Source organism: Lichenostomus cassidix, chromosome 1 (genome assembly GCF_008360975.1).
Source record: "Lichenostomus cassidix isolate B80296 chromosome 1, HeHo_3.0, whole genome shotgun sequence".
NCBI lineage: Eukaryota > Metazoa > Chordata > Aves > Passeriformes > Meliphagidae > Lichenostomus > Lichenostomus cassidix.
Genome location: NC_139479.1, coordinates 10990066 through 11011416, shown reverse-complemented (window position 1 = coordinate 11011416; position 21351 = coordinate 10990066). Strand labels below are relative to the sequence as shown.

At 37.6% G+C, this 21351-nt stretch overlaps 1 protein-coding gene across 1 annotated transcript in view; it reads left to right on the top strand.

Annotated features, from left to right (window-relative positions):
• Positions 1-21351, top strand: part of IL1RAPL1 (interleukin 1 receptor accessory protein like 1) — a 660453-nt gene that overhangs the window by 350517 nt on the left and 288585 nt on the right. The window contains exon 3 of the mRNA XM_085050061.1: positions 5938-6217. Within this exon, the coding sequence (XP_084906187.1) occupies positions 5938-6217 (280 nt within the window). The remainder of the gene's footprint in view (positions 1-5937; positions 6218-21351) is intronic.

Genomic DNA, 21351 nt, shown 5'->3' with positions numbered 1-21351 from the left:
CACTTTCCAAATTTTTTTGTGACTTATGATATCACTTCTTTGTCAGGTTTGCAAATGCATTATTAAAAAACCCTGAAGTAGCTGACAAATAAGTGCAAGGCACAGTGACATTGCATAATCCTATTTATAGAAAATTAAATTGAGGACAGAATTATCAACACAGATAAAAATAGATATAATAATTTTTTTTATTTTAATAAATATTGGTAAGTGAAATAAATTTTAGGATAATTTGCTGTTTCTGTTACTAATTTTTAGGAGAGTTGTTTTCAACAGCCAGACCTAATTTATTTAGATGTCTGGAAATCAGATTTTAACCAATGTATTGGAAACTTGAAGACCTTTTCTAACCCTGAAACCTATATATTGAACTGAAGCTTTTGAATGAGGTAGCAGTGGACCCAGGAGTTATTAACTTTCTATTTTTCTCCTTTTCAGCACTGAATTTTATCTTGAAAATGATACATATGATACAAAAAAATTAAGGGGAAAGCCATCTTAATAATGTTAAATATTCTGTGCATTGAGTCCTATCCAGCAAGTACAGCCTGAAAGATATTTGTTTATTGAGCAGAACAATCTCATTATTAGGACAGTGATGTAGTGTCATTTATTTTATACCCTGAAATCACTCAAAGAAATAACTGTGTGAATGATATTTATCCTGGACCCTGTATTGTGCTATTATGTGTAGTAATAACTGGCAGCATATTAAAATAGAGATCAGGGACTACAACCATTCTTTTGAAAGCAGTTCTGAAATTTCAAAGCTGTTGAATTTCAAAGCTGTTGAATTATTCAAGTATTTTCCAATTTGTAAAATAAAATATGATTGACTGCTTGATGATGTGACAATATAAATAAAACCATTGAGAACTATTGAGTGTATTTTTTTCCCCATAGTTGTTTTAAACCACTATAGTTGCAGGTGTTGTTTTTGTGTCAGTAGCAGCCATAATTAAGAAAGGAAACATTAGATAATTTCTTTGGTCAATGCCCTACTTGTGCAAAAAGACAAGAAAAAAAATCCAGTCAAAGTGGAAATGGACACAGTTCTGATATGAAACTGAGTAGAAATAATTTATTTAATATTAAAAAATCTGAATGAACATTAAGCCTTTGTTTTCAGTCCCTGTTTACAAAGCCAGTAACACACAAGTTTAACGTGTGAATATGTAACAGTGTTAAGGTAGCAATGCCAATATAAAAATAAAAAGAATTCTCTGAATATATTTCTAGGTCTTTTAAAATGTATCTTTATGTTCTTCAAGGAATTTGGAAATTGGGCTTTTAATTAGTATTTGATACATCCAAGTTTTTCTAGACAGAAAAATGCAAGTGTGCTCTACCCACCACATGAGGAGTGTAAATAAGTGTCGGTTACAGTGTGTGCATGCTATCATCATCTGAACGTTCACAGTAATATCGTTTTTGAGGACATGTCAGTCAGTTTTTCTTTCCATTATGTGGTTTTAAGCCCCTGTTTGTATTCCTCAGTTACAGTGGAATAGGGAGCATTTTATGCAGAGATCGAGAGTTATCTCCTGAAGTATCAGTTATCAAAAAATATCACAGAAGGATGTCTGTGTCTTATGATGGGTATGATGAACTTCTGTTATACCTGACAAAATTGAATTAGCACCTTCTCATAGATTAACACATTGGCTGAGCAGTAGTGTGAGGATTTTCCTGGAAGATTTTTAAAGTATTAAGCCTTCCAGCTGTAATAAGGTTAACACAGTTCTAAGTGACTTGAATGTCAGTGTTGGCAGTTTAACTGGTATAATATTTCTGAAGCAGGAAGGGAAACACTCTCATGTTCACTTTATTGAAAGACCACATTGAGAAGAGGGTATTTGTTTCCTTAAGATTATCACTGAATGTAACTGTAATAAAGTACAGAATTACAGAATGGTTGAGGCTGGAAGAGACCTCTGAAGGTCATATGGTTTAAACCCCTGCTCAGGCAGGGCCACCTAGAAATGGTTTTTCAGCACCATGTCTCTCTGGCTTCTAAATATTGCCAAGGATGGAGAATCCACAACCTCCCTAGGACACCTGTGTGAATTTTCAGTAACCCTTACTGTAAAAAAGTGATTCCTGGTGTTCAAAAAGAGCCTCCCATTGCCTCTTGTCCTGTTACTGGGCACCAGTGGAAAGAGCCTGGCTCTTTGTGTCTTCCCTTCAGATATTTGTATTCATTAGTAAGATCCCCCCAAGACTTCTGCAGGCTAAAAAACCTCTCAGCCTGTGCTCATAGCAGAGATGCTCCAGTCCCTTAACCAGCTTTGGGGGCCTTTGTTGGACACTCTGCAGTCTGTCCATATCTCTTGTATTCAGGAGCTCAGAGCCGGACACAGCACTCCAGCTGTGGTCTCATCAGTGCTGAATAGAGAGGGTGAATCACCTCCCTCAGCCTACTGACAGTACTTGGACTAATGAAGACCAGCTGGTTCATGTTCATCCCCTTGGCTCCCTGTTGAACTTCTTGATGTCCCTGTCAGCCCATTTTTCCAGCCTTTTGAGGACCCTCCAGACAGCAGCATGATGATCTGGTGTATCAGCCACTCCTTTCAGTTTTGTGTTATTGTCAAGATTGCTGAAGGTACACTCTGCTCCATCATCCAGACTACTATTGAAGATGTTAAACAGGACTGGACTAAGTATTGTCCCTTGACGAGCACCACTAGATAAAAGATATAAATTTATAACATGAGCATGAAGGTGTTCTTAATAGCTTGAGTAGTGTCATGGATTTAGGCATAGCTGAAAATTAAGCACCATGAAGCCACTTGCTCAATCCCTCCCTCTTGCCCCAAGACCACAGTGGAATGGGAAGGACAATCAAAGTAAAACTTGTATGTTGAGATAAGAACAGTTTAATAATAGAAAATAAAGAAAAATACAGTAGTAATGATAAATTACAATAATGATAGTGAGTCCTTGACTTAGGATAAACACGATTCAGCAAAATACACAACATCAGTGTGTTATCAACGCCATTCTCATTCTGAATCCAGAACATAGCACTGCAACAACTGCTGAGAAGAAATTAACTCTATCTCAGCTGAAACCAGGACAAGTAGATATTTTCTTAATATATCTGGTGGGATATTTTGATGTGGTTTGTGCCAAAAAATGAACAAATAGTTCAGTGGATAGATAGATCAGATGATCCTCAGCAGGCTTTTCAAGAATCATAGAACACTCTGAGTTACACAGTGCCCATCAGATCATTGAGTCCAACTCCTGGCCCTGGGCAGGACACCCCAAGAGTCACACTCTGTGCCTGAGAGCAATCTCCAAACACTTCTGAGCTCTGTCAGGCTTGGTGCTGTGACCCCTTCCCTGGAGAGCTGTCCAGTGCCCAACCACCTCCGGCATAAAAACCAGTTTCCTGATATCCAGCCTAAGCCTCCCATGGCACAGCTCTGTGCTGTTTCCTCAAGCCCTGTAACTGGTCACAAGAGTGAGGGACCTGCCCTTCTGCTTTCCCTCATGAGGTTGTTGAAGATCACAATGAGGTCTCACCTTGGTCTCCTCCAGGCTAAGCAAGACAAGTCATCTCATACAGCTTCCCCTCCAGTCCCTTCACCATCCTCATGACCTCCTTTAGATGTTCTCTAACAGCTTAATGTCTTTCTTACATTGTGGCACCCAAAACTCCCCAGCACTCGAGGTGAGGCCACCCCAGCTCAGAGCAGAGCAGGACAATCCCCTCCCGTGCCCGGCTGGCCATGCTGTGCCTGATGTCCCCAGGACAGGGATGTCCCTCCTGGCTGCCAGGGCACTGCTGGCTCATGTTCAACTCACCATCAGCCAGGACCCCCAGGTCCCTTATGAAAAACAGTATTCTGAAATAAAGTCAGTGGTATGTACCCTGCACAGTTGATTCTTCATCCAATACAAAGGGCTTGAAACAGAGTTGGTGTTATTCAGCAATATTTTCTCGTGGATTCTGCGAGTTCAAGGAATTGGGAACCATTAGAACTAAATATCCTGAGAGAAGACATAACTAACAGACTAATAATGTAAACCAAAGTGTACTAGCAAAATTAAGCAGTGAAAAGCAAAATTGCAATTTGATGACAAAGTATGATGAAGAAGCTATTACCTGGTAACTTATATAATGAAATTAACACTGCTTAGATGTGGCTGTTAATTCATTTTTGGCATTGGGATTTAGAAGCAGAGATATAAAATCAGATGAGCAAAAGAGAATGCTCTTTCAGAAAGGTAAAAATGAAATGATAAAGGATGTAATTGAATTCTGAAATAAATGAAAGATAGTTTCTTTAGTCCTAAGGGGAAGCTAATAGTGTAGCTTTGTTTCCATTCACTTCAATTTATGCAAGAGTACAACTAAGTCTTATTAGGGACTTATAACAGTTACTAATTTTTAGGAACTGTTGTCTATGATAATTGGAACAGGGACCTGTTATTTTCCCTTCTTGATCATAAAAGTAAATGCAGGAGGAGACACCCCAAAGATTTATTAAGCATTTTTTTGTGTGCATTCTGTTCACAATGCAAATTTACTCTATTTTTTTTTTGCGCCATCTCTCTGTGTTGGATCAACTTAGGTTATTGCTTGCACAGAGATGTGTGAAGGTGTCTGAGTCTTTCTTATTTTGCTTTATATAATAAGTACTGTGGCATTATCCAAATACAGGACTCAAAAATTACTATCTAGTATGTTTTTCTCCCAAGTAACAGATAAAAATATGGTCTAGGTTTAAAGTGCTAATGCTGCTTTACCTTGCACAGTAGCTGGAATTCTCTGAAAGTCAGTATTCAACCAACTCTAGGACGGAACTTGAGCTTTGCAAAAGTGGATTTTCTAAGCTAGACATCTATCTGAGCTCTTTTAAAGTTAAAAAAAGTGTAAAAGACAAAATATTTATATGAGACATAGAGACTAATTTGAAGATGGAATAAATTTTCCTTTGGTTGTACTGATTGCTTTCTACTGACTGGACTGGGGACTAGTTAACTAACTGAGACTAGACACTGAGTTTTAAGTGCATGAACCTAATGGAGAATTTTCATGGTTGAAATTCCTTAAGAAGAAATTATAAATTATTTGTTAAGGAAGGCATTGTAGAAAATAGCTCTTTTCCTTTTGTTATTTTGGTATTCTTAACTAAAAATACAGGGGAAGAGGGTGTGAAGTTGGTGGGGTTTTGGCCTTGGGGTTTAGTTTCGTTACTGGGGATCAGAATGTCAAATAAATTTAGTATTGCTTTCTGATGTACAGTTATTGTGGGACAGTATTGGTAGGGGCTGATGTTATTCAATAGCAAAAAAATGAAAACATTAATAACCATATGTAGTTCTGGAAAGTCAGGAATTCCAACTAAGATCTGTTTAACACGTTCTTGAATAATCCATTAAAATTACTGATAGTAATTCTCCTGGAAGTATCTTTTTGCACATCTGGTCTTATTGTACAGACAATTACTTCTCCTCCTTCAAATCTAACCCAAAGTTTCACACTTTTTGGTTCAGACTACAGCTTCTTTTCCTAATGTCTTCTGAGACTTTCATTTACATGGTAGCCCTGAAGATATTTGATTGTTGTAATTTACATGGTGACATGCTGTGAACCACATGCCCTCTGTGCTGCACTAATTTCCCTTCATTATTTTATAACTGGTCATGCTGGATTTCCACAAAAGATAACAGAGCGATTGCTCAATTATCTTAGAAACTATCAACATTTAGCAATATTTATCCTACTAGCCCTGCTCACTATAGACAAGTACATGATATAAACATCATGAAAATGCAGTTAATTTTTCAGGGATAAAAAGCATACTTCCAGTCCCTCCATAGACCTTTTCTCAAATGCAATACTTTCCCACAATAAAGACTTCTGTGTGAATAGTGCTTTCCAAAGCCTTTGACAATCTCTTGTCATTTTCTCTTCTCTTGTAGCTGATGGATGCACTGACTGGTCTGTGGATTACAAGAAATATCAAGTTCTAGTGGGAGAACCTGTTCGTATAAAATGTGCACTCTTTTATGGATATATTAGAGCTAATTACTCCCTAGCCCAAAGTGCTGGACTTAGTTTGATGTGGTACAAAAGCTCTGGACCTGGAGATTTTGAGGAACCTATAGCTTTTGATGGAATCAGAATGAGCAAAGAAGAAGACTCCATTTGGTTCCGACCAACAGTGGTACAAGACAGCGGGCTCTATGCATGTGTTATAAGGTACTATATTTTAATATACTGCATTTTAATTGACCAAATATGAAACAAGGCTCTTAATAGTGAGACTTTTCTGCCAAAGAAATTATATTTCTGTGTTCTTTTTTCTTCTCCACCCAGAATTCCCTTCCCTGAAGTGTTATATGCCTAAGTGGAAATTGGTATTGAATGTCTTGAACATATTAAATTTACTTTTGTATAAATTTAGTAATTTATAAAAAAAAATAAGATTTATAAGGTGGTTGGGACTGGATGAATAAGTCATGTGTTCCTTTTTCTGATTCTGGTTTCACTCGTGGAATCACTATCCTAGAGTAAAACATTTCCTTTTTACATTCAGATTTAGTTGTATGTGGATTTCATTAAGTGATTCAACTTAATTAACTTTTTTTTTCTGCAAAAAAAATTTGCTATTTCATGTAAAGTAGTTTCATCAAGGAAAACAGAAGGTGAAATTTCAGCATTTTTACATACATCCTCTAGAATTACCTCTGGCTTATCTTGATAATAGTGGCTGGATACCAGATGTCTTCCAAAAATATTTAACCTTCTGATTCATCAAGTTTTATCACCGTAAATTGGACTAGATTCTGCTTCTGCTTTCTGCAACAGGTGTTCAGCTCCTTTCTGCATCTTTAATATGGCTTACACTAAGATCTTTTCCCAGCCCTTTAGTGTTCCTCTCTGTCTGGATACCTATGGAAGTGCTACTAATATACAATAGAAAGAGTCAAACCCAATGTGCAAAGCAACTGAGGGGCTAGAGAAGGAATGCACAATGCAGCTAGTCCAGTGATGCAAGGAAAATAAGGAAACTGTTCTACCAGCAATGGGAGGTGTTTACTGTCAGTTATTTTTTTTTTTTTGTTTGTTTGGAGGGTTTTCTTTTGTTGGTTGGTTTTGGTTTTTTGTCTTAGGATAGAGGGAGGGGGAACACAGATTGCTAACTTGCTTGTGTGTGCTGAAGGAGATTTTCACTAAACAATGTGTATATAAAAACATTATTCTATGAGCTCTTTATATAACCTGTGAGATATTTCATATCACATAATTTGCCCAACAGCATATTCAACATGTTTTTTCTGATGATGACAGTTTTCTTTAAATGAAAACCACAAAAACCTACAAGTTAAAATCCTTAAGAATGTTCAGTTATATTTAGATTAATATTTTCTGATAAGTGTGTAACAGTAGCCATGAAAATGGAAACAGTTTTGTCAGTTATTCCATAATGCTATTTAAAATACCATAATTAATCTCCTTTGTTTATATAAAGAAAACCCTAATAATCTGATGTTGCATTTTCCAGCAAATATAGATAAATATTGAATTTAGCTACTCAGACAAAGAATATGTTTATCATCTCAACCTGTATTCATGCCTTTTTTCCATGGATTTCTATTTAATCTAGAGGTGGGTAAGAACATGTTCTAAACTGCTTTAAGCTGCTGTGGTGGTTTGCTACCAGTCAGAAATTAGACCTACAAATAAGCCACTCCCCACCACCACCTCCAGCAAGACAGGGACAAAGGCAAACATGATGGGTTGAGATAACAATTTACCAAAAGCAAACAACACTGTAATAAGAAACACACAGGAACTGCAGCAATATTAACAACAAATCAAAATGTGCTTTACACACAAAAGGTGTTCACCACCTACCTTGACCTAGTTCTGTGTGGCCACAAGGACAAAGACATGATGGTGGCTGTTCCTGCACCCAGCACCATGTGCCTTTTCCCAGATAAAAACAAGCTGGCAGGGGCTTCCTCCAGCTGGTTTCTTCTTCCCCAGGATCAAGACAATGGAAAACAATGATGGAAAACCCCTGAAAGTGAAATAGTTCGTTTCGCACCCTGCTGACACTTTGCTGCGCTGGACTGGTCCTCAGCTTGGTTTCGCCACTGTTTTGTTCCCTGCAGCTGTTTCCCACACCAGCACCACCACTTTTGACCTCTCTGCTCCACTGGGGCTCAGGCTGTGTTCACTGCTGGTCAGAACCATGTCCTAGAGCTGCACCTGAGGAACAGGAAGGGGATGTGCAACGATGGTGGAGAATGGGGTCTGCAGGCCAATCCCAGTCACCACCCCTGCAATGAAGAAAGGGATGTCACACCACATGCTTGCCTGTTGTTTATAATTTTTGGACAATGAATATAGCTAGATAAACTGCACTAGGAGTTAATGTATATATTCAAGTCCAGCTCCCAGAAATTATGTATATATATATTTACATATACACACAACTGGTATAATAGTAAGTAATAAGTAGTTTCTGTCAAAAATTCTGCCTTTAAAGTTTCAAAACAGCTAAAATATTGTTCCTGTCAAGTGAATACTTCCTTCATGTATTCATCTTTTCCTTCCCTGCCTGAAAATATCAATTATAGCACCTCCAGTAGTTGCCCAATATGATATAGGCATAGGTCAGTGAAACTGGAGTTCTGTTGTTAGGTCTTTGTGAAGATTTGTGTGATTTAGAATCATAGAATCATCTTGGTTGGAAAAGACCTCCAAGATCACAGAGTCCAACATTTTACTGGAGACCACCATATCAACTAAACCATAGCATTAAGTGCCACATCCAGTTGTTTCTTGAATGCTTCCATGGATGGTGCCTCCACCACTTCCCTGGGCACTCCATTACAATGCTGAACCACCCCTTCAGTGAAGAAATTCTTCCTGATGTCCAACCTGAACTTCTACTGGTGCAGCTTGAAGCCATTTCCTCTTGTCTTGACCCTGGTTGCCTGGGAGAAAAGGCTGACCCCCATCTGGCTACAACCTCCTTGCAGGGAGATTTAGAGAGTGATAAGGTCTCTCCCAAGCCTCCTCTTCTTTAGACTGAGCAGTCCAGACTCACTCTACCACTCCTCATATGACTGACTCTCCAGACTCTTCCCTAGCTCCATTGTCTTCTCTGGACACACTCCAGCACCTCAATGTCTTTCTTGTAGTGAGAGACCCAAAACTGAACACAGGATTTGAGCTGTGGCCTCACCAGTGCTGAGCACAGAGGGATAATCACTGCCCTGGTCCTGCTGCCACACTATTGCTGACCCAGGCCAGGTGCCATTGGCCTTCCTGAGCCCCTGGGCACACCTGGCTCATGTTCAGCTGCTGTTGACCAGAACCCCAAGACCCTTTCCTGCTGGGCCACTTTCGAGCCACTCTTGCCCCCTCCGGTAGCACTGCATGGACTGTTGTGACCAAAGTGCAGGACCTGTCACTTTACCTTATTTCACCTCATACAGTTGGCCTCAGCCCATTGATCCAGCCTGTCCCATTCTCCCTGCAGAGCCATCCAGCAGATCAACATTCCTGCCCAACTCACCGTCATCTGCAAAATTACTGAGTGTGCACTCAATGCCCTCTTCTAAACCATTGATAAAAAAATAAACTGAACTGGCCCCAGTAGGGAACCTTGGGGAGCCTCACTAGTGATGGCCAACAACTGGGTGTAGCACCATTCACCATGACTCTTGGGTCCCGGCCATCAAGCCATGATTTATATTTTTATAAATGCTTAACGTTTATGAACATTAATTGCTTTGTTATTCAGTAATATTTAGCTGAGAAAAATGCATAAGAACAACTAAGTCTTGTTCAGAAACATAAGATCGTCTATAAAAATCCATAGGATACAGACAAACAGAGATAACAACAGAAGTTTAAATAAAACATTACAAATTACATTATAGATTAAAACCTTTTCCAACTTTAACATGCATAAAATAAATTCATTAGGTACTTATTAGCCATAAAAATGCTGCCTATAATTAATTCAATGATATTCAGCTTTGAAGATTCAAATTCAGATGACAATAAGGTTCAAACAGGGAATAACAGCAACTGTGGAGATGGTTCAAATCTATTTTCATCCTCAGCTGGTAACAAACCTGAATATCTGCTTGAGTGTCTTTGACCATTTCTATTAGTAACACACAGTACAGCATTTTAGACAAAGAGGTAATGACTGAAATAGTATGAAGTGTAAAGGAAGGAAGGAAGGAAGGAAGGAAGGAAGGAAGGAAGGAAGGAAGGAAGGAAGGAAGGAAGGAAGGAAGGAAGGAAGGAAGGAAGGAAGGAAGGAAAGAAGGAAGGAAGGAAGGAAGGAAATAAATCAGATTATTGTCTACCCTTGCAATTAGCTTCATTATCCTTGCTATGTTCTTGCACATCTGAAGGTAGAGGCTTCAAATGTTGCAGTATTTCTAAGTCATTTTTAATGTCAGCTTTAATTTTTGCAGTTTAGCTATATTTAAAATATCCCTATTCAAATTCACAGCAGTCACATTTTACGTTTTTATGTTTACACATAGATATGCACATGCCTCCACACATACAGATATTATGTTATTGAATCATATCATTTCCCTGACACAGTTCAGTTAGTATATTTTTTTTCATTTGACAGAAATAAAATAGAATCCCATAGAGTGATTTTAAATAAAAGAGTATTAGTAGTCTCCAAAAAAATTGTGAGTTAAAACTGCTTCCAAATTATCTTTGAAAAGCATCACATTACAATATAGAATACCTTCTTTTTTTCCCCTTGCCATGATTGGAAATGTGAGTTTGTTGAATTTATGAAAAAAGAATTCTTTTTCTTCATCATGTGAAAATTAATTTTTGGTTTAGATAGTATAAATTTCTTTTGTTAGATAGGATGTGTTCATCCTCAAATACGGAAGTACTGGTTTTTTGTAATTTTAAAGATCTAATTCTGTCAAATCATGTCAATTATGGCTTAAGCAATGCAACAATTTAACCATTCATTTCTGTACAGTTAGTTAAAATAATTGCAGCTTTATGAATGATGCTATGTTGATTATTAAAAACATATAGTTATTTTTTGTAATAAACATGAAATAATAAATGGGAAGTTTAAAATAACATGCAAATAATTTTTAGTGAACACACCCTTCCTTCCTTCCTTCCTTCCTTCCTTCCTTCCTTCCTTCCTTCCTTCCTTCCTTCCTTCCTTCCTTCCTTCCTTCCTTCCTTCCTTCCTTCCTTCCTTCCTTCCTTCCTTCCTTCCTTCCTTCCTTCCTTCCTTCCTTCCTTCCTTCCTTCCTTCCTTCCTTCCTTCCTTCCTTCCTCCTTCCTTCCTTCCTTCCTTCCTTCCTTCCTTCCTTCCTTCCTTCCTTCCTTCCTTCCTTCCTTCCTTCCTTCCGTCCTTCCTTCCTTCCTTCCTTCCTTCCTTCCTTCCTTCTTCCTTCCTTACTTCCTCCCTTCCTTCCTTCCTTCCTTCCTTCCTTCCTTCCTTCCTTCCTTCCTTCCTTCCTTCCTTCCTTCCTTCCTTCCTTCCTTCCTTCCTTCCTTCCCATGGAAGCTAACCATCTGCAGTAGGAACTTGTTCAATTACCAGTTCAAGAAGAAATTTTTATATATTTCATGTATGCACGATTGTTTAATTCATTATCAGAAATCCTGAATACAGAATGTACAAGGAAATCTTTGCTTTCCTGAAGGAAATGGTGAGCAAAGAAAAGAAATTGAATCAATTTTTCATAAACCTTGTGGAAGCATCATTTCTTCATCATCTTGAATAATGCAAAACATGTTTACAAATGGGAATTGCTCTTTCTGGGTACCAACCACTTTTTAAATCTGTCCTACTCTAGCTTTTATCCTGGCCATATATGTTTGTAAACATTTTCATTTCTTTATAAAATTTTTACCAATGGTTATCCTAAGAAAAGAGTAAGTGTTCCTATAACTACCTATCAAATCTCAATGAAAATCCAAACCAAAATAAAACAAAAAGCCTAGAAAAAAAAGAAAGAAAAGAAAAAAGAGAAAGTATCTGAAAATGAAGTCTTAAAACAGTTTGTATTAAAAGTTTAAAAATATGGTGTTGCCTAGGTCTGCATGAGTATTAGTGACAAAGGAATCTGACAAGAGATAAGAGAAAGAAGCCTTCTCAAAGGAATGCCAAATGAGCTGTCAATACCCAGCAAAAAGCCTCAGAAGAGCCTGTTACTCTATCTGCTCCTTTAAGTCAGTGTCATCACCCATTCACCCAGGTGACAAGGGACAGGACAAGAGGAAGTGGCTGCACAGTGGTAACTGTGGAAGTGCTAGTTAACAGTTGGACATGAGGATCTTAGAGGTCTTTTCCAACCTTAGCAATTCCATGGTTCTAAGACATCTCTGACAGCCTCATGAAGGGATGTGCAAGTTCAGGAGAACCTTTATCAGCACCAGAGATTGACTTTCCTTGGTCCCTGCCTTTGTGTTCATCTGGTTTATAGAGAGTATGGGAGGAGATTTACTCTGCCTTTGTTATTTTTACAGTCCATTTGTAAGCTTGCCTGAGCCTTTTCCAAGGTCTTTTCTTTCTGCATAAATGGTAACCATCACAAGGAATCTGGCTCTTATGGAGATGTTGTTTTCTTATGTTTGATCCATCTTCTTTTCAAATACAATCTTGGTAGGATAGTCAGATATCCATGAAATTTTTTGACTGCAACTTAGGGATGCCTTGGTGAGTAGAAAAAGCCTTCAGGCTAACATTAGGAATTTATACAGGTTGGGTAGCTGGAGCTTACATTAAGTGTCCTGTACAGATGGCAAAAGCAGTTGGTCCTAGAAACAAATGTGGGATTTTCTTGAAGGTAATTCTTGTTGAAAGTCAGCTGATTGAAATCGACTCATTCTCCACTTGCCTGTCTTTCTGACACGGCAGGAGGTGAGCTGTCTGAAATTAGCATCTTCATTATACGTGATAAACACCTTCCACGTGGTTAGCACAAAACAAATACCTAATACTGAGGAGATAAGCAGGTGAGAGCAGGGTACATCTTCTCTTTGTGAAGTTGGTATAACTTATGCATAAAGCTAAATTCCAGTGTGTGTTTGCTATTTGCTTGGCTGAATGAGAATTCAACAATGAAAAACAAGTAAACAAGCATGGTGATGAGTAGAAAAAGGAGCAATATGATCCTTACAGTGGGTGGAGTGATGAATAAGTGAGGAGTTTTGATGGGCTAGTTCAGATTGTTCTTCTATGTAAGACTTAATTAAAGCATATATTAATTTTTACTGAGGGGGAAATATCAAATGCCTGTACTTAGAATAGGGGAAGAATGTTGATAACAGGAAAAAAAAAAAAGGAAATTATTATATTTGACTGAGCAGAAGGCATTGTTAATATTGCATTTTAACAGCTCTGAACTTAGACGAGAGGGATAAATAGTGCTTGAAGAAAGATTTAAAGAGAAACCTTTTATGTAATACCCAGTTTCTCTTACTGATAATTCTTTTGTTTTTTGAGATATTGCTGAAACACAGCAATGTAACAAATAACTAAGTTTGACTACTGCTTCCACCATTTTATTAGAATTGTTTTTTTTGTTTTTCCCTAAGAACACATTCAGCAAACTAGATTTTTCTCTGTTTGGTTGTCAAGGTTCTTCTTGTCATAACTAAATTAATAATTCTGACAAAAAAAAGTAACACTTCAGATCTCAGTTCAGCAAAAGAGTAAAATATGACTGTGATGATTGGTTTTGCAGCTGTAATTTAAGAGATGAAAGTCCTAACAGATTGTTAGGTTGCATTACTCTGCATTGTTCATAATAAAAACATAGTTTCAATTTTATTAAGAGTAGGCAGTATTTTGTCTATTTTACACTCTACTTCTAGCTTTGTTCATCTTAGAAAAAGTACAAAAACCATGCAACATAATGGAAAAAGTGGCTTTCCAGCTGCCTCTAGCAAATTCAGGAGAAGGAGAAAATACAAAGTTAATTCTATATAATAGGTATTTAACTCAAGCATAGATCATTTTATTCACAATGCTATAAGAAAATGGAAGACAAAGGCAAAGAAATAAAATTACTTTCACTCAATTTCCAAACAGTGCCTTTTAATTTTTTCAAATTTTTATAGGTTTTTTTAATGGTTTCTTCTCACAGAGTTGAAAGCATCCAAGTTGTATTGCTAGTAATAACATGGACCACTTACTTGGTCATTTAAGTTTGTCCCTAATATCTTATTTAATATTGTATTTTGAGTCTGCCCTGCAAATACTTACCTCGTTTCTATATAAGCTATCCGGGGACATCAAATTCAGTTTAAGCATCTAGGTTGTAAAAAGCTGCACGTCGGTTTCTTCCTTTTTTAAATTCTCCTTGTTCCCAGGACAGAAAGCAATTTAACTGACGTTAAAATATAGCTCAGATTTTATTCCATTATACAGGGAAAGGAGGGATAGGTGTCTAAGGCTGTTTTGGAGGCTCTAGGAGCATTTCCAGGACACTTCCAAGGGAATGACATATTGACACCTGATCTGGAGGAGGCTGAATGTGGGATACATTTGGGTAAGCCACATGCCACTACTCACCCACTCTAAGGTAAATAAAATGAGCATTTTGTGGCTTTTCAGCTAAACCCTTTTCTAGGCTCCATCAGGCAGACTGACAGCTACAGTAGGAGTTTAGATGTAGCACACAGGTGTATGAATATAAGTGGATGACAGAACCGAAATATCTTAAAGTGAATTCTAAACTAAACTTCATTTGTGTGTTCCCATCACATTCATTGAAATGCAGCGGGTGATGTGAAAGCTAAGGGACATATCTCTGTGCTTAGTGCTATGACATGAGGCTGGCATTTTAAAATATTAAACTTATTTGATGAGTTTATAATGTAAGGAAGTAATGGAATTGAATTAATTTATAATCATAATTTTTCTGAAATGGCAATCTAAAATAGTGATTGAGGCTCACAAAATTCATCAGACTGGCTTAAAAGCCACTATTTCAACAAACAAGACTTTTAGTAATTAGTTTAGCATTTCCAAGGTTTCCAAGCAAATAAATATTACAAATCCTCCTTTAGAAAAGGGAAAGAAGAGCAGCTGGTGTGAATCTCTAGTCAGGCTCCCAGAAGTATCAAATATTAGATGATCTGTGGTGAAGTTTTGCATGACTTTTTCAGAAGAATTCAATCTGAAAAGGGGGCGTGTGCAATAACCCAGAAAGGTTACTAATACAGAGCTTGCCTACTGACGATTTTCTGTTTCTATTATGGTAAGCAGGTGATGTGGTTTCAGGATGTCTTTGCAACAATTCTATCAACATCTGCTTCCTGCAGCCATTAGACTATTTCTCCCAAACCAAGACCGAGCTAAAGAAGTCCTAGCAGCAGTGAGAAGTTCATTCATGGTCTTTGTTCTGACCCTTGCTTCTCTCTCCTGACCCTTCATAAATCAGAGACAGGCACCCAATATTACCAATAATGAAGAAGATGTTGTGTAGTTCCCAGAATAAAGGGTAGAAAGGTGGAGGCCTCTGTCCTTTTCTCTCTCTTCTCTCTTCTCTCTTCTCTCTTCTCTCTTCTCTCTTCTCTCTTCTCTCTTCTCTCTTCTCTCTTCTCTCTTCTCTCTTCTCTCTTCTCTCTTCTCTCTTCATTTTGATTAAATGACCCCCCGTGATTTCATCTTTATCTGATATAGAAAGAAAGAAACATCTTTGTCGCAAGTCTTCAAGCTGGGGTTTAATTATTTATCTAGGGAGTGTTTGCATGTGCTATGGAAAATTGAGTAAATGCAAGAGGATGTCATGGTGAAAAAATTTTAAAAAAAGTTTGAGGTATTTTTTTTATTTTATGCCTCTGAGGAGAAATGTTCAGGAAAATTCAGATGAAAATCAGGTGGACATTTGGAAAATTATTACAGTCAAAACAAGATTAATGAAATAGAAAACAGTGGTAAAATTAACAGTGAAAAAATAAGTAAACTGCAATTAAGTAAAATTTATTTCATTAATGAATTAATTAAAGTTTTCTGATATGTCTAACAGATTCTTTTTATTTTTGGCCATCCATTAAATAATTTTATAGGAATTCTGGCTCCTAGTCAAAAGCACAAGTAAGAGGGATTATGGAGGGAACTGGAGGGAAAAAAAGGAACACATACTTATTTACACAGCCTGTATGTTAATGAAATTTTGCCTTGGAAATGTAGGGCATGAGAGAAGCAAGTTACTTGCTGAGTCTGGCAATGTCAAAATAGCAGGTTTTTCAAAGGATTGCTGATGCACATGATTCAATAGTTCATTGTGAAGAGAGTAGAGTACTTGGAGAATTTATGTGAGATCTCAATGTGACTCCAGATTTGATGTGCTAGAAGTAATAAAATGACACCTAAATAATTTGGATTCAAATATTTCACTTTCTTGCTCTATTACCATAAGATCAGAGTTCACATGTAAACAAGAGATAACTAAAGACCCATGCTTGCAATGATTCAATTTCATAATGAATTTTGTCTTCGGTTCCAATGGTGTCTATAGAATGACTAAACAGTAACTGTTTTGTAGTAAATATATCCGGAATTGATGGTAGTCTGAAAATGATAAATTTGCTTCAGTTTTTAATGCCTTCTTTTAAAGCTTACAAGCAGACTTAAAAGCTAGAACTTATTTGTAACACTGAAAATAATATCGTTCACATATTTCTGCTATAGAAAGAAACTAATGAAATTTGCATATTTGGGATGTGTTTAGCATCACCATCTGTCAAGGTAATATAGCCTGGTGCTGCTAATTTCAAAGGTGATGAGAGTGACTAAACAAATCTTGTGGTATTGAATTGAACAAGCTCAGAGGATTATCAAAGGTCAAGGCTGTCTCTATAATCTGCAGTCATCCTTTTAATGTAGTAAGCATTATGATGTAGTATTTGAGTGCTAAACTTGGACTTCATTTAGAAAATTAATCAAGATTAGACAGTGAGAAGGGCTTCTCTTCTCACTTGTTGCAAGGATCAGTTTGTGCATATAAATACACACACTAATACACAGATACATACACATCCAGCATTGCACAACAGAATAGGTGTATATGTGTAATATCTGAAGATATATCACTTTTTATATAATGATAGAGTCAGAAATTGGTTTGGGTTGGAATGAGCATTAAAGATCCTCTGTTTCCAACTCTTTGCCATTGGCAAGGACGCCTTCCACTAGACCAGGTTGCTCAGAGCCTCATCCAGCCTGATCTTGAACAGTTCCAGGGATGAGGCATCCACAGCTTCTTCAGGTCCAGTCCCTCGCTACCTTCTGGATAAATAATTTCTTCCTAACACCTAAACTAGACCTACCCTCTTTTAGCTTAAAACCATTTGTCTTGTCTTATCACCATCTGCCCATCGAAAGTCCCTCTAAATTTTTTTTAAGCCCCCTTAAGTACTGGAAAGTCTTCTCAGTGTCTTCTCATTTCCAGGCTAAACTATAAAAGCTTTCTCAGCCTGTCCATAGCATGGGTGACTCAGATCACCTTAATGGCCTTTCTCTGGACCCTCTCCTACCCTCTCTAACTTGTCACATTTTTCATGTGCCGGAGGCCCCTGATACAGATATATATGATGTATATGTATATGTATAGGTATAGGTATAGGAATATGTAGGAAGTAATAGGATTGATGACTTTCAGGTCCACGTTGACAGCTATTCTCAATCTAGATGCCATGAACAGAATTCTTACGTGTTTCAAACAGCAGTCAGTAACCCCCAGCTGTTGTAGGCTATTAAATGAAGAGCACATAGTCAAATACATCCTAGTGGTTGTTGATAATGCGTAATGACACTCACAGGCAGTTTCTCTATGTGTGACATTATTATACTAAAACTGCTATTGTTCATGTTATCTTCAGTATTGTTTAAAGTATGACTATTAATATGGTACTTTACAGGCAAAAGTTTAATCAAATGCATTCAAAGTTGTGTGCTTATTATCAGTGTTACATACTAAAATTAGCTTTGCTAGTAACATCCTTGCTTTTGGCTACAGTTTTTTTGTATTGTTTTTCTACTTGTGGATTCTCACAAAAAGTCAAGGCTTTATAAAAATTATATTTATTTCAGCATAATATTTTATATTGAGGCAAATGGAAAACAAAAGCCCTAATCTCATCTTTTAATGAAAGTATGCTTCCAGAATCTCTTTCCACTCAATGCTGAGGAAAGAAGGATAAGGTGTATAGACCTCCAGGCCTTCTATCTCTTCAGCACTTGAACAGAGCAGACTCTCAGCCTCAGAAAAACCCAGTTCCACCAGAAAACAGGCAAGGCATATGTGTGATACAGTGTCCTGCAGTATGATTCTGCATAATACTAATAACGAAATGTAAAAATCAAAATACAAAGCTTCTAAACCAACATCTTTGCTTATTTTGCTACAGGAGCCCTGGATAGGCAATATTCCAGGACTGACAGGCACTGGATTTGCCACTATTCTCAGCTGAGCTGGAAAAGAATATCTTGAGAATGAGCACTTAAACCAATATTGCAGAAAAAAAGGCTTTATCTGTAGCCACTGTTCTGGCTTCAAGGCATCTAAATCTCATTTGCTTTAGGTACAATTCTTTCCCCAACAAGCAAGAGCTTACACTGCTACCAAAGTGCAGAAAATACAAGTGCTTTTCAGTAGAAATCTCTTCCCTCTCAAAGTGTCTGAGTTTCCAACTGAGACTCTGAATTCTTAGTCACTGGAAAATGGCTGATAACTCCTGTGAGACCTGGATTTGCAGTTATCCACTTGTATTAAAAGCTTCAGAGCTGTTAAAAACTACAAACACATTCTTTACTTCTATCACACTAATGTGTTTTCATTTGAAGTGAAATTCAAGAGTTGCTGGAAATGTCCTTCATAACCACTTAGAGTTTAAACTTGAATGTGAGAGTATTCACAGTACTCACTGAGTACTCAGTTAAGGAGCTGGAACTCAGGAATTGAGTTTTCATTGCTTACCCATGGAGTAAACTTTTCCAGCTGCTCATGCAGTCATGGCCACTTTCATTCAGTCAAGGTTTATTTGAGAGGAGTTAATCTAAGGATCAAAAAATTTCAGCTAACCCTACGGTGAAAAAAACTAGCTCTTTAAAAATTGTTTAGCCTAAGTTTTCAGGTTGGGCAGAAAAAGGAAGAATATTTTCCTGGGAGATTGCAGCCCAATATTCTAGCTTGAAAGGTGAAAGGTTAATGAAAAACCTGGATAGTGAAGTGATAAAACTATATACGAGCTTATAAGGAAATGAAATCCTTTGTATTCAGTTCAGGATATGCAGTAAGTAAAACCAGGACCTGCATACTGAGCAGTAAGATAGAAAGAAAGATGAGATCAGAGAACATTTACTGGGGCTTGCACATCCAGAGTACCAAATCAGAAAAGAAAGTGGCTGAGTGGAGAAAAGACTGGGGAAAAATAAGTGTGCTCATGCTATTTAAAGATAACATTGTAATATAGGCACACAGGGTGGCAGGATTAAGGAACCTTTAATTACTGCAGTCCTTTACATCTAGGGTTTTTGCTTCACATTTTTTGTTCAGGTATTTAAAATATACAGATTACATGGCAGTAGAGTTATATGATTTTAATTTCAATGGGGTATGCATACCTTGCTAAAATTAATATGTTATCTCTTACTCTTCTGTCCTGTGAATTTTACCCCAGGCTCTGCAGCACTATAGGTAGAAAAGTTATTAAGAAATTGTATGCCTTTACTGCTATTCAAAATTATGTTGAATTATTTTCCTGGTTAAAAACATCTCTAAGATGGCAGTGAGATTTAATAGGGACACACTGAGCTTTCACATTTCCAGGATGTATCACTCCCTTAGTCTCCCAGGTAAGGAACAAGAGGGCCAAGTGTCCCCAGGCAGGCACAGCCAGTGCTGGAGGGGACACTGAGTGTGTCTGATGTCCCCACTGCAGAGCACTTGCTGCTGCATGCCAAAATATCCTCTCCCCAAAACATTTCCTTCACAGTTGCATTGTGTTCATGGTTGGTAAGTGACATCCCTTTTTCTGCAATAGCATTGTTGTATTGATCAATTTGTCACTTGAAGTGAGAAGAAGACTGGCCTCAGACAAATGTGAGATCTACTGGAGTGTTATGATACACTGAAAATAAATATTCCAATTGTGCTTATTGAAATTGCTAATTTTTCCATTTGGCTTTCAAGTGCTGAATCCAGAAGAGTGTGCAGACCCAGGAATAGCCTCTCAGACTCAAGCCTCTTCATTATTCAAGAGGTGTTATATTTCTGGCAGAAATATTGTCCACTGCTTTTGGAAAAGTGTTCAGTTTTGCCACTATAAATAGTTTTCCTTATCAGAGCAGATTTGTGGGATTTTTTTTTTTTTTTGTGGAAACTTTATCTAGGGAATCATTCTAAAATCAGGCAGGTCCCAGCACTATACCTGTTGGTCACAGTGAGTCTTCAATGGGGAATGAATGAAAACAAGGACTCTGTTAACCTCTCATATTGCTCACCAGAGAGAAAATACTTAGTTGTTAATTAGAGCAATAAACTGGCTGTGTGTGCAATAAGGTACAATTTGTTTAGAGTGGTACTTTAAGCTGTGCTTTCCTATTCTTTTTGAGAAAAATACACCCACACATGTTCAAATCTTGTGTGTGTTTAGCACATGAGAAAAATCAGCAAAGGCCAAATGAAATTAAATCAGCCAAAATACAAGAGTTTGGATTAATGTGCTTATAGACAGAATAATGTGATCAATGAGATTAATCAGTAAACACCATTTCTGTGGCTGTGATATGGTCTGAGGACCTGCATGGCACCAAGTTTACTGACAATTACATTGTATCAGTGAGACAGATCAGGCAAAATTGCACATGAGGAAAATATGTTTGACCCAGATTTTTTTGGAAGGCATCCTTCAAGCACTGAAAACAGGAGTCCCTCAGTCCCATCAGGGCAGAGCAGGCATGGCTGGCTGACTAATGAGATAAGCTGGGCTGGACAGTGGGTTCCTAATGTATCTCATACCAGGCTTGACATAAAGTGATTTGCGCAGGGCAGTGGATGTTGTCTCATGTGGGATATCGAGGGTGTCCAACACTGTATGTCTTCCCTCTGTAATGATGGGAAGGGGAATAAATCTGTGGATGAGGCTCTGTAGCAGACTGCAGTGAAACATTTGTGCATGACACAGAACAGCAGATATCACGTTAAAACCTTAACTCTGGGAAACTACAGCAAATCCTACTGTCAGTCTTTCTTCTCAAAGTCTCATTCAAATGGTGACTTTACATGAGCAATCTGCTTGTCCTTTGCTGCCACTGAGAATCTCATTGACATGCAATACTTACTTTAACCATC